Source organism: Ambystoma mexicanum, chromosome 10 (genome assembly GCF_040938575.1).
Source record: "Ambystoma mexicanum isolate Mex_15411 chromosome 10, UKY_AmexF1_1, whole genome shotgun sequence".
Taxonomy (NCBI): Eukaryota; Metazoa; Chordata; class Amphibia; order Caudata; family Ambystomatidae; genus Ambystoma; species Ambystoma mexicanum.
The window spans coordinates 230,507,154-230,521,056 of record NC_090932.1 but is presented as its reverse complement, the minus strand read 5'-3'; the positions used below and the strand labels follow the sequence as shown (position 1 = coordinate 230,521,056).

At 46.5% G+C, this 13,903-nt stretch overlaps 1 protein-coding gene across 2 annotated transcripts in view; it reads left to right on the top strand.

Annotated features, from left to right (window-relative positions):
- The first annotated feature begins 699 nt into the window (after positions 1–699).
- LOC138491306 (collagen alpha-6(VI) chain-like) overlaps positions 700–13,903 on the top strand; it is a 253,249-nt gene continuing 240,045 nt past the window's right edge. For both annotated transcript variants that reach the window (XM_069617747.1, XM_069617746.1), the window contains exons 1-2: positions 700–1,207; positions 2,151–2,250. Coding sequence is in view for 1 of the 2 variants with exons in the window: in XM_069617746.1 (XP_069473847.1) it covers positions 764–1,207; positions 2,151–2,250 (544 nt within the window). In the remaining variant the exon portion in view is untranslated. The remainder of the gene's footprint in view (positions 1,208–2,150; positions 2,251–13,903) is intronic.

Sequence of the window (13,903 nt, the reverse complement as noted above, 5' to 3'; positions counted from 1 at the left end):
CCATTGCTGTAATTGGTGTTCCAAACATTCCTGGCCAGCAACAACTATGGGGTTCTAACTAGTCCAGGACCATTCTGAGTATGGAAAGCGAACTAGTAAAGACAATGGGCCTCATTACGACCCAGGCGGTAAGTTACCGCCTGGGTCGTACCTTTACCACCATGGCGTAAACTATGTTTACGCCATGGTGGTTGGCGGACTTACCGCCCCATTCCGAGGTGAGTGGGGCGGTAAGTCCCCATTAACCCATTTACCCTTCCCCATTCCCATTTTTGCCCCATAGGGCATAATGGGAGTGGGGAAGGCGTTAATTACGCCACCGTAAATTACGGTGGCGTAATTAACAACAAGGTCCCTTAGCGCCATGGATTTTAACACCTGCTAAAAGCAGGTGTTAAAACCTCCATGGCGCTAAGGGACCTCGGAATCAGGCGGTAAGGGTCGGCGCTGTTTACGCCGCCGTAAATCCCTTACCGCCTGGGTCCTAATGAGGCCCAATGACATAGGGTTCTGACCAGTAATATGCCTAGAGTTCAGGCAGTGTCTTGGGCTGCAGCGAATATGTATTCAGACCATTTCTTTGCAATCCTATTTAATTGTTGGAATCAGTCTGAGACAGAGCTCAACTGATCCTGAACACCATATGCATGCACATACATACGCATATTTTCTGCCTTTTAAAATATTCCATCTTTGTCTCACAGAACCGGATGGTGCTCCCCTGTGCCCGGTCTACCCCACAGAACTAGTCTTTGTCTTGGAGATGTCGGCCACTGTGACGCCTGCCCTCTTTGCCCGCATGAAAGCAATGGTCGCTGCTCTCCTGCAAGACCTACGCATCAGCCATAGCAGCTGCCCAGTTGGAGCCCGCGTGGCACTGCTCGTCTATGCACACTCCTCCAACTATCGCATCAGGTTCCAGGACTTCCACAGCAGCCACCAGCTTCTGCGGGCTGTGTACAGTCTCGTCCAGGCACGCTCAACCCAGCGAGGCCGCCTTGCTGCCGCCATGAGGTTTGTGGCCAGGAACGTCTTCAAGAGGGCAAGGCCTACATCGCTGGGCAGAAAGGTGGCCATCTTCTTCTCCAGTGGCGACTCACAGGCCATAGAAGGCATTGACAAGACGCTGCTTCAGATGGAGGCCCTGAGCATTATTCCCATTGTCGTTACCTTTCGGCAGGTGCCAGAGGTGGTGAAGGCCCTAGAGGTGAACAAGGAAAGAATCAGCTATGGAGGATATGAAGAAACAGTGCAAGAGCATTGTCTGGGAGGGACCTGTGAAGAATGATGCTGCAACAAATAGTGTACAGGCATCTACTAGGAGAGCGGTAGTGCAGTTGCATAGGAGTGAACGCTGTGTGGAGTCTGCGTGTGGAGAATAATGTGCATGCGCACTGATCCATTGGGTATAACTATGAGGAATGGGCTTCAAGCTAACCAGCGGTAAAATCCCTTACTTATTGAGAGTCATTGGCTTGATTTTACCTGCAGCATGGGGTACTGACTGACATATACACCCAAATGTCAAACAAATCAATGCAAATAAGTGTCTCGTCATCAATGCAAATAAGTGTCTCATCTCCCTTTGCACACATCTTGAGTTTAGGAACAATGATGGATTTTTTTCAATGAATGGTTTATTCAAAATATTAACTTTGAATAAACCATTCATTGAAAAAAGCCATCATTTTTCCTAAACTCAACATGTGCGCATAGGGTGACGAGACACTTATTTGCATTAATGTGCATGTGATGGCTTTGTTGGAGCTGTAGTAAATGGTGTGCAATTTCTGCTCAGTGGGTGACTTTTAGCAAATGATGTGAGGGTTCCAGCTGTGGAGGATATCTAGGCAATGGCATAGATGTCTCGACCACAATGAGATGTAACGAATGAGGCAGGACGGCTGGCTGCCGGTGAGCTGCAGACACAGTTTTTTAGGTGAAAGTAGTGAGTAGTGTAGGAGTGAAGCCTTTAAAAACTCTGTAAAGAATGTTGTAGTAATATGGTTTGTTGGCGAGTCCTGGAGAATGACACAAAAGTGTACTTATGTCTTACTGTGGGGAGTGTGTAGGTAATTGTGTAGTGGTCTGCATGATTGAGCTCGTCTGAGGTGTCCTGTCAGTGGCTAAGTATCTCCCTTCTGCCCTAGGTCAATGGAATGTTCAAGTACATTCAGCTATCAAACGATGATGACTCTCAGGATATTGAGAAGCTTTGGGATCCAGTTTCCCGGTGCACAATTTGCTTTGGTAAGATTTCCTCATCCCCCTACCTTCCTTGCATGTTGATCCCATTTCAGGTAAAAATTCACCTTATTGTATAGACAGCTTGACATTCCTCAAATCTGCATGAACTGAATTGTAATGGTCATTTTTATCATCACCTCACTTAACCATGAGTTTAAGAAGGCCGTAATCCTTGCTGCTGCAAAGCAGAGATGTTCCCGATGCACACAATCAATTCCTTCTTGCTCAAATATTTATTTATGCTTTTTTATAAGGACATTGCCAACGTAGAGCAACGAGGAAGGGTTGCATGTGCAGAAGAGGAGGAGGAACCACACAAGAGTACCATGACAAATAGCAGGCTTGACAGGGTCCCCATGAGTGTCCTTGGTGTGCGATGGTAAAACCTTAGTATGGGGAGCCCAGGATGCTGATTCATCCCTGGTCGGTCTCATCAGTCAGAAAGGTGGATGAGAGCTTACAGCAAGAACTCTAGGGCATGTACAACAAGGAAGTGGGTTGTCTTCAAGTCTCTCCTGATATTTAGGAAGTTCTTTTCAACTAAGGGTCGGGGAGAATACTCCAGAGGGAGAATATCTGGAAATTAAGAGTTCTTCCCTCTAAAAAGAGTTAATATGGACGGAACACTACTATATAACAATAAGGATACATCAATTTTAAGTGTTTTACTGGTAGATTCATTTACCAGCATCTCAGAGTGAAAGAGTGAATAACAGAGCACGGTTTCTAAGCAACAGAGGTAGGCACAGAGGTAAGAGCAAACTCCTTTATTCAGACAGTGAAACTCCTTACACTCCTCTTATTTTCAACTCCACAGCCCCCTTCTCTAGGTTGAGACCTATGTACAGGAATCCATGTAGTACTTATTGTAGGTAAGGTGTTGAAGGACTGTAATATGATGTTGTCCCTCAGATGAATTGGTGAGTTCCTGGCTCTGCTGATCCTGCTCTGTATCACAGCTTATACAGGAAGGGCCCTTGGGGAGGGATCTTCTGAAGATGGTGCTCCCTCACTCTCTCCCAAGGTTGAGTCATGGGCTGGGACCTCCAGGGGTTGCATCTCCAGCAAGTGTGGTTGTAAATCTACCTGAAACTCAGGAGCAGGCGCCACATACTCAACCTCACATCACACAACCCTGTTACACTTTCACCCTGCCCCATTCTCCCCCCTAACCACATGTGTGTGTACCTGAGTACACACACATGTGGTCCCCAGAACTTGTGTGCTGTGAGACTCTTCGCTTTACTTTTGCCTATTTCTAAACAGTGAAGCTCTCCCTTTTCTCACACAACCTCGCTGGTCCTTATACCTTTTGTATTTCTCATAAGCGTGTTTATTGTTGCTTCTTCTCCTTGACATTGTCTATTTCTATGTTTCCCCTTGGTCATCTCATATTCTAATGGATTGCATCCTCCCACAGATTCCTCATTGTAGATACTTCATAGGCAGTGGAAGCTAGCATCTGAACATTTCTTCACCAGTAGGGGATGGGGTGTACCTGAAAACCGATCCTCCTCAGTGGTGCTCTTCTTGGCTCAGGAAGTGATGCCGTTGAGCTTAGTTATAGGGCACATCAAGTCCCATGACCTCAGTTATTATTTCTGCTCGCTGAGCATGTTGCTCTTCTCTGTCATTAAACGTTTTTATAGTGAATCAAGGATAGAAAATCATGCCGGGTTCAGCTAGGGCCTCCGGATTCAAGCAGTGCAGAGACTCTATGGGCCTCATCATGAGTTGGGCGCTAACGCCGGCACTATTAGCGCCGGCGCTAATAGCCCTACTGCCAAACCCCCCCAGCGCTATTAGCGCCGGATCAGGGGTTTGGCGGAAGGGTTATTGCCCATTCCCCATTGGGCCCATTCGGGAATTCCTCATTCCCCATTGGGCCCAATGGGGAAAATTTGCGCTATTACTGCCGGCGGATTTCCCGCCGGCGGTAATCGCACCGGAATTCGGCAATTTTGCCGCAGATTCCTCCAGCTCAGAGCTGGGGGGAAATCCCCCAAAGCCATGATCTGGCGGACCCTTAAATGCGGCGGTAATAGCGCTACCGCCGCATTTAAGGGTTACCGCCAGACTCGTGATGAGGCCCTATGTCTAAGATCACCATAACCCACCCCAATGACATCTGCATATGTCTCTGGGAGCCGAAAACCGCATCTTAAACAACAGTTTTTGCAAGTCCTTAAACCCTATGGCCATCTGTGAACGCTCAGCTTAGTGTAACCTGTGGCCCAATAAGGTGCCCGATTATAAGCATTTACGTTATTGTCCACTAAGGGGGAGAGCCTAGAAATAAAGAAGCAGACACCAGGGAGAATAAATAGTTTTATTGTATATATGTATTAGCTGAACTACCCGGCTTTGCCTAGGGTTTAAATTCTCAGATTTTTAAATCTGTGATCAGTAAGTCTCACTTCAGTTTCTTCAGAAGTTTCATTGCTTTGTTTTTTAGCAGCATGAATTCTCAGATCAGTAAGTGTTGCTTGAGTTTCTTCAGCAGTTTCATTTCTTCGTTGTTCAGCAGCACTAATTCTCTTAACAGCAATTCGTGTTTCAGTTTCTTCAGCAGTTCCGTAGCTTTGTTTTGTTAAGGATTCCAATCGGGCGTCACACACAGGACCAGGACACTTGGTGCCTCATTCCGAGTAGGGCGCAAAGGGATACTGACCACCGTTAAGGACATTGGTGGTGGTAATCCCTTTGCGTCCTATTCCGAGGTCCCTTAGCGGGTTCCGTCCTTAACGCCTGGTTTTACCAGGTGTTATGGACGGGGCCCATTAAGGGACTTCAGAGCTAATAACGGTACCGCAAATTGCGTTACCGTTATTAGCAACTTCCCCCTTCCCATTGAGCCCTATGGGGGCTGAAATGGGAATGGGGAATGGCTTTTTCATTGGGGACTTATCGGTCCCGCAAAGGTCGGAATAGACTGGTAAGTCCTCATTGAACGAGGGCGGACTCGGTACTGATATTGGAGGTAGTCATGGCACTAATAGTGCCATGATTACCTCCAATCTCGGAATGAGGCCCTTGGTCTTAGCCTGGGATGTGGTGCTCAATAGGAATGCTTTTTCTTTAATTCCAACAAATTCAAATTGAGACGGTACCTGTCCCATTTCACACCCCCTTTTACAAATACCCTGGGTCACAATGGACCATGAACCGGGCCGGTTGGTGAAAATGCAATATTTATTTATTTTTGAAGTTCAAAGAAAATTACATATATTTTAATATTGGGCAGCAATCACCAATGGGGTGAGAAGTACAATGAAAATCACTGATATATACTTGGGTAACCTTCTACAAGAACATGTCCAAAGTACAATTGAATAGGAACACTTTTTGAATTAGGAGAGATTGCACCCAAGTTAAGATTTCCCCCTGCAATGTTCCCTCGACCCACAATTAATCAAATTCTGAGTGGATAGGAAGAAGCATTAGGTAGTCAAGAATATTAGCAGCAAACATAATCAAAATCCGACCTTCCCTCACAAAAAAAGAGAATTTTAAGCCCCTTGCAATGGCATAAAATGACACTCGGAAATTGACAAATAAATAATGAATGTGCGGTTAAATCTATGAGGCAAATACGATTTCCCACACTAGCATGAATGTATAAATACTAACAATCACAAGGCAAGCTCTCAACACAAGGCATAGAGTTCACAAACACAAACAAGTTGAAAGTAGGAACACAGTGCAGCCGAATTACACGTTGGAAAGTTGGATTTTTTTAACAAATGCAGCTTAAATGTCAGGTGGTTTTTATGAAAAACGAGTGAAATACTCTGATTTCGAATGTGGTTGTTGGGCTGGGGAACAGATATATGTCACAGGGATAATATGGAAGTGAAATAATGTCGTTAGCTACAAAACTGGATGAGATTTGCAAGATAGAAGAAGGTTTGCTTTAGGTAAAATGAAGCTGTGAAAGAGAGAAAATCAGCTGAGAAAAGAACAGGTTTCACTTAAACTAGATTATTAAGACTATATTTTTAAACAGGGACACAGTAACATCCACGGTTGATTTGCAACTTCAACCTTGTCACCCCAGCGTTCAACTTTATGTGGAAATTAGTTTATTACTCAAAATATGACTAATGGCTTATAATCTACGCACAACAGAATCAATAAAGAGATGGTGCTAGCACTTAGAAAGTCAAGGACAGGGTGCACAGATAATTCTAACAGTTTTTTTTAAACTCTTTTTTATTGATGGTCAACACAGATTCAAATTATTGCACATTGCATATCACAGTACGTACATTACTCACATTGTTGGATACATATTTCATCAATTACATTTCAATCACGTGGAGGTTTCCTCATCCGAGGCCATTTCGCACAGGTATATCCTGAACGGGGCCCATATGTCTTTTGGGCGGATACTTGATATTACAAACAATGTATATTGTTCCTCGCATTCATTTACATAGGTCAGATCACGGAGAAAGTGCTCAATTTTAGGTGAAAAAGGGTTTGTCCAACATTTCAATATACATCTTTTGGCTACTGCACAGGAGACATTGAACAATCTCCTGGTTGTTTCGCCCTGTTTACCAATGTCCCCGAATAGGTATTTTTGCGGAGATAGGGTCGCTGGGATCTGTGTTATCTCTTCCAATATTTCCGCCACCTCTTTCCAAAATGTAACAATTAGAGGGCAATCCCAATGCATGTGATAGGACCCTGCCTGGACTGTTTTGCATTTAGGGCATTCCCCCGAGTGTCCTGTGGAAAATGTGGCCATCTTAGCTGGAGTATATTGGAGCCTATTTAGGACCTTGAATTGAACCAACCGAAGGCCTGCGTTCAGTGACACTGATTTTGTAAGCATGCAGTATTTGGTCAATTTTTCCTCTGAAATGCTTGTGTTTAGGTCCTCCTCCCATTTAGCTTTGGTATTATTTATTGTAGGGATGTGTGTTTGTACTAATGAGTATAGTTTAGAGACTCCCAGTCCCGTACCTGACGTTGCCGCCTGTATGCACGGGTGTGAGGGTGGTTCATCCAGAAAAAGTGGCCAACGTGCGTTAAATGCCGATTTCATCCTGTGATACTGAAGTGTTTTAAGTGGTCCCCACCCAACCGCACCACCAAATTCCTATCTGGTCACAAATTTCCCATTCAGGAATATGTCATGCATTCGAACTTCTTTATTCGGGTCCCAGTGCCTCTGTATTGTTTTATCCAACGTGGGCAGTATACTGGGGTATTTCCACAGTGGGACATCAGGGTCCTACGGGGTTTCTATTTTCAGCTTTTTATACAATGCGTACCGTGGTTCCCACTGGGTCATAAGGACAGGAATCTTTGTATTGAAGGTTGAATATAATGGAACAGAGGACTATAGGAGATGCAGCAAATTTCTCAAGCCATATAAGGGGTGAGCGGTCTTCTTGGTCATACCAGTGTTTTCCAAATTGCGCTTGTGCCACCAAGTAATATAATTCGAAATCTGGTGCCGCCATTCCCCCTGTGCTACAAGGTTCGGTCAGCTTTTCCCATTTCATTCTGGAAGTCTTCCCGTCCCACACAAATGTCACTGCCATTGCTCTTATTTTTTCAAAAAAGGTTCTACCCGGCCATATTGGTATATTTACAAACAGGTAGAGCAATTTGGGGAGAACCACCATCTTGAGGATGGCGACCCGGCCATTCGGGGATATAGGCAGCTTAGCCCATGTTTGGAAATTTACATTAAGTACCTGTATAATTTGTTCATAGTTATATGTATACAGTGTCTGCCTATCTGGGGATATCATTATACCTAGGTATTGTATATGTCCGGTTGCCCATTTGAGATTCTCCGTTGTCGTTGGGCATATGGTGTGCGGCGTCAACGGGAGGATTTCTGATTTTTCGTTATTTATTTTGTATCCTGAGTAGTCAAATTTATTTATGTCTTGCATTAGGGGTGCTAAGTTGGTTTCAGGGTCCAGGACATATAGTAAAGTATCATCCGCATATAGCGAAATCGACTGGGGTGGGCCTGACATTAGTATTCCCTTATCTCCATACTTTAGTCGGACCATTATAGCCATGGGTTCAATGGTTAGTGCGAACAGTATAGGCGAGAATGGGCAGCCTTATCTGGTACCCCTGCCCAGTGCAAATAGGTCAGAGATTGTATTGTTCGTGAGCACTCTCGCCCCTGTTTTTGTGTAAACCAACTTAACTTATTTGACAAAGATGGGGCCCATTCCAAACTTTCTGAGCACCTCTAGGAGATACACCCAAGACACTGAGTCAAATGCCTTTTCGGCGTCTAGGGATACCGCCACTGCCTGTGCTTCTTGGTTTATCTGCGCCATTATTGCAAACAGCCTGCGTAAATTCGAAGCTGTGGATCTTGTGGGGATGAATCTATTCAGATCGGGATGGATCAGTGTCGGCATGTTTGGTAATGACCTGTTCGCCAATACCTTGGCGAACACCTTGGCGTCTACATTTATGAGTGACAGTGGCCTATACGATGACATGTCCTGCGGAGGGCGGCAGGGTTTTGGTAACACTGTTATTATCGCTTCTCTCATTGAGTCAGGGAGTTCATTTAATTCCAGTGCCTCCTCCCATACCTTCAACATGATTGGGACCAGCTCTTTTCTGAATTCTTTATATAATTCTACCCATAACCCATCGGATCCCGGGGCCTTCCCTGAACTTAATGCTTTTATCGCTTCTGTGATTTCTTCCTCAGTAATCGGGTTTTCAAGGGCCATTTTAGCTTCACATGGGAGCGTTGGGAATTCCAGGCCATTTAAGTATGTTTGTATTTCTGGTATTGATTTCTTATCGTTATTTGAATATAATTTTTGATAGAACTTCAAGAATTCGTGGTTTATGGCCCGTCCCCCCGTTACCACCTCACCCTCTCTGTCTTGGATGCTTGTGATTGGAGTATGTTGGCGATCAGCTCTGATGAGGTTGGCCAGGGACCTTCCCGCCTTATTACCTTCCCCTTTTCTACGTGCTGGGGTTGGGGCTGCTATGTATTGTACTTCCCTCGTGGCCAGCCTGTCAAAGTCCTTGAGGAGTTTGTTTATCTTTGCTAGGGTGTCTGTATTTTGGGTTTCACAATAGGAGTTTTCCAGATTTTGGAGTTGTGTCTCCATCTCGGATAGCTCGCGTCTCACTGACCTCAGCAGTCCCGTAGTTTTGGAAATCAATGCCCCCCCTCACCCAGGCCTTGAACGTCTCCCAGAGTGTTGAGTATTTATCCACCGACCCCACATTGTTATTAAAGAATTCTTCCATTTCTATGTGTAGGGATTCAGTCACATTAGGATCTTTAAGTATGTTTGCGGGCATTCTCCATTTCTTTTGTGGTTTTGGGGCATTCCTGAATACTAGATCTAGGGATACCGGGGAATTGTCTGACAGTGTTCGAGGACGTATCTCACAGTTCTCAAGACCGCCCAGTACATCCTCAGACAGGATCCAGTAATCGATCCGCGATTCCGAGTCGTTTACACTCGAGTAATATGTATATTCTTTTGTGCATGGATGCAATGCCCTCCATGCATCTCGCAATGTCAATTGTGGCATGATCTGACCCAGCGCAATGGATGCCTTCGGTTGTGTCCTTCTGACTTTAGAGGATCTATCTAAATCTAAGTCTAGGACCAGATTGAAGTCCCCACCCCATATGATGTTAGAGGTGTCCAGTGTTGCCAGTAATTCCAATATGTTGAGGTAAAAGTCTGGGTCATCTATATTTGGACCGTATGTGTTGACTAATGCAACTGATTTTTCTGCCATCTCTCCCCATACCATTACATATCTACCCTGGGGGTCGATTCTGTGTCCTTTGGTCTGGAATCCCAGTGACGGGTGTAGGAGTGTTATGACTCCTCTGGCTTGGGTGGAGTATTCTGTGTGGTATCTCTGCTTGCCCCAGGAGGCAAGTATGTTTGCATTGTTCGGTCCCTGTATGTGCGTTTCTTGTAGCATCACTACATGGGGGGAGTGTCTATTCACGTATGCCCCAACCTTTCTGGTCTTTGAGGGATTGTTTAGGCCTCTAACATTCCATGACAGGAGTTTAATCTTCAACCCATTCCCCCTGCTGGCGTTACTCATCTTTGTATCTTTTCAGTGTTGTGTTCTTGTGAAGGTACCGTTTAGGATGCATAGCGCAATTATCTGCAAGACCATTATTGGGAAAACTTTTGCAACTTTTGAACAGTTCAACGAACAGTCCGCCCTTTCCCCACCCATCCCGCCCGCCACCCCCATCATCTGCCCCAACTTGATGGTTGTGCCTTACAAACTCTTGGAGATCTCCTGAGGTTGCCATGTTGTCGCCACATGGCCGCCGGCTCCAGGCTCACAGCTTTCTTGTTCACATGCGATGCCCCCCGCATACGTCTATTTTGTTCAATTCAATCGTTGTGAAGAGTATTTGCGCAGTTCATTCAAGTAGCTGGACCGTGTCAGTCTGCCACGGGGGGGTCTGCCGTTTTGGTCCGGTCTGCGGCCTTCCGGGGGTAGGGGTATGTGAGCTTCCACATAGACCATGGCCGCCGCTGGAGTTTCAAAGAAGTGCGCTCTCCCCCCGGGCTGGATTCTCATTTTAGCTGGAAATATCAGTGCATATTGGACCTGCCGTGCTCTTAGCAGCCTCTTCACTGGTCCATACGATTGTCGGTTGGCCTGAACTCCTGCTGCAAAGTCTGGGTATATGTGGATGCGGTTCTCCTCGTAATGCAGCGTACCTTGTTCCCAAGCCTTCCTGAGTATCGCAACTCTGTGCCTGTAATTGAGGAGGCGTGCTATGATTGTGCGGGTTGGTGCCCCGGGTTTCGGCATTGGGGCCAGCGTGCGGTGTGCTCTTTCCACAAGGAAGTGATCGGAGAAGGCCTTGGTTCTGAAGAGAGTCTGCAGGAGGGATTCATCTTGTTGTTCCATTGCTCCTTTGACAAATTTTTCAGAAACGCCGACAAGCCTTATGTTGTTTCTCCTAGATCGCGATTCAAGGTCCTTGCACTTAGTTTGTATTTTAATGAAACCATTTTTCAGTTGCGCGATATCTCGGTCGTGGTTAGCAATGGTGTCTTCGTTGGTGCTGATTCTGCCTTCCGCTTCTGTAATTCTCAAGCTCTCTTTGTCTACCCTTGCCTTCAGTGACCCGATAGTGGAAACTATATCATCTAGCTTGACGTTTATCGAAAGGAATCCATTTTGGGCTGTGGTGGTCAGTCTGTCGACTCTGTCTTCGCTTTCCGCCTCATTCCGGGTGTTAGATGTAGTCGGTGTACCCGACCCCGGGTCTGCTGTTTGGCTATTGGTAAATTAGTCCATTGGACCTTTCTTCTTGGCCCCTGCCCCTTTTGACATCTTCTCGGATGTTCGTGTACCACTTATACGATCCCTCTCAATTTACGGACCTAGAATCTCCAGTGAGTTTAGGGTATTTTCCCACCAGTCGTGCTTGGGAATTATGGTGGCTTTATATTGAGTTTCTAAACATTGATTCATAGGGTGAGCGCTCCTCTCAGGGCTATTTTGGGATTGTTCGGTAATCATCCTTTGGTTGTGAAGGGGTATCTCACTTCAGAAAGAATCGTGCCGTGCACTTTTTAAATGTGTCTTTTGTCAGTAGCAGGGTTGTTTCCTCACAGCCGGCAAGTGTATTATCACAGGCCGCCGTCGCAGCTTATCCCTTTATCCCCCCCACCTGTGTAAGATCAATCTCTTTGGCTTGTAAGTGTGGGTTTGTCAGCTTTCTGTGCTGCAGTTTTATAAAGGTATTTTCTATAGTTCAATCAGTTGTTTTGGGAAGTTCGGGTTCTTACTTCCTTTGTCGCACCACTTCCTTTGTTGTGTTTTTGCCAGATAGTCCAGCTCCCAAGTTAGTGCGAGCTTCTTCTGTTTGTGAACGTTTGCGTTGTGATTTCCCACGTAATGTGGTGTTTATTTGCACTGCGTTCGGATTTCAAGTGCCCTGCTACAAGTGGGTTGTGTTCTCCCACATATTATGCTGTTTCATTGCACAGTTCCTAGTTTTCATCAGTTTTCAGATATCTTAACGTTCCCTTCAAGCCAAAGTTCATCAGCGTGATTTCCGTCAGTCCTTTCACTATAGTTCGGTATTTATTAGTGCTGCGTTCGGGTTTCACGTGCCCCGTGCAATCGCATTTGTTCCCCAGGGGTGGGATACTTGTTTTTGCAGCCTTTTTCCCTCGTCTTTAGTGCTTTGCCCAGGGGATACAGGATCGGCGTTAGCGCTTGCTCCTGCCGCTTGTTTATGAGTGGGTTGTGCTCTCTCATGTACTATAGTGTTTGTTCGCACAGTTTCTAGCGTTTACATGCTCCTGAGTATTTGGACTGTCTTCAAGATAAAGGACACAAAAGCTGCTCCAATTAGCCTTTTTCGCTATATTGCCCGCCCAGTCCGCCGCTTGTCATACGGCGGTACCCCACCGGGCCGCCGCTGGGCTGCCGCACAGTGCCACCGATACATTGCTTCTTCTAAACCCACCAGTGCGTGGGCCTCCGCTCCAACGCTGTGTTCATCTGTTTTGTGCTTGCTGCTCGAGCCCAATGCGGCCGAGCCGGTCAGGGGTGCGCGGGGCCCCCCGCGCTGTCCGCCGCCCCACTAAACCCCAAACAGAGGAGGGTAGTCAGCCCAATGCCGGGCACGAACCTAAAGTTTCTACTTCGTTGCGACCTCTCCCCGGCTCCTACTGCTGGTCGCAGCACATCAAGGATCGGATGGTGCTGTCTCTTGTGTGGCTCCGGGCCCCTCCTCAGCCACCCACGCGGCGGCACTGGTCCGTGAAGCTCAGGCGCCGTCTAGCTCTGTGTCAGGTTTTTTTCTCCAGTGCCTCTTCTCTCGCCCGACTCCGGCCACCACCCTGTCCGCTGCAGGAGTGGCGCGGTGTGCAGTCGCCCTCAGCTGGCCTTCTCCGCATCCAAGGAGTTCTGTCCGGGCCTTGGTGACTCGCCGCGTCAGGCTTCCCGTTCTCTATGTTCAGCCAGATAGAGTGTCAGCGGATTAGCCCTGGTGTCTTATGGTACTGGGATGTGTCTCGCGCATCCTCCTTCCCAAGATTTCTCCTCGACGTAACTTCTCACAGCCTCAACCGTTTCGCTCAGGATTTCTTCTGTGTATTATTAAGGTCTTTAGTCGTGCTTTATTCTCCTTTTTGTGGTTCGAGGGGCTCTCCGAATCAGGATAATATTAATACGGATGACAGCCGGGTCGGAGCTCTAGACTTAGGCAACCATTTTCGTTGCGCGCAACAGCGCCCCCAGAATTGTAACAGTTTTAACAAATTACCAGGGTATGGATAGGATCGCTTAGAGAGTGGAATACAGACAAAAGGGTCAAGATGGGGTAGACTATGTGTTATGGGATGTGGGATACTCACAGTCCATGCTTGAGTTTTGGGATTTTGGAAAAGTCAGGGTTCTGGTCACAAAAGATTCTGGTCAACGGATAGCAGTCTCTCCTTGCAAAAGACAGCTGGGCAAAGGACTGGTCCCCGGATGGCATGTACAGCTGGATGCAGGTAGTGGACAAGCCGGTCTGGTCTCAGGATACTAAAGCTACCACAGCTTTTCCCCTGGTTAATGGGATTTTAGTGGGATTTCTGGGTCAAGGCCTTTGCTGAGATGGTTCAGCTATGCTTTGGCCTAGCTGGAGTAG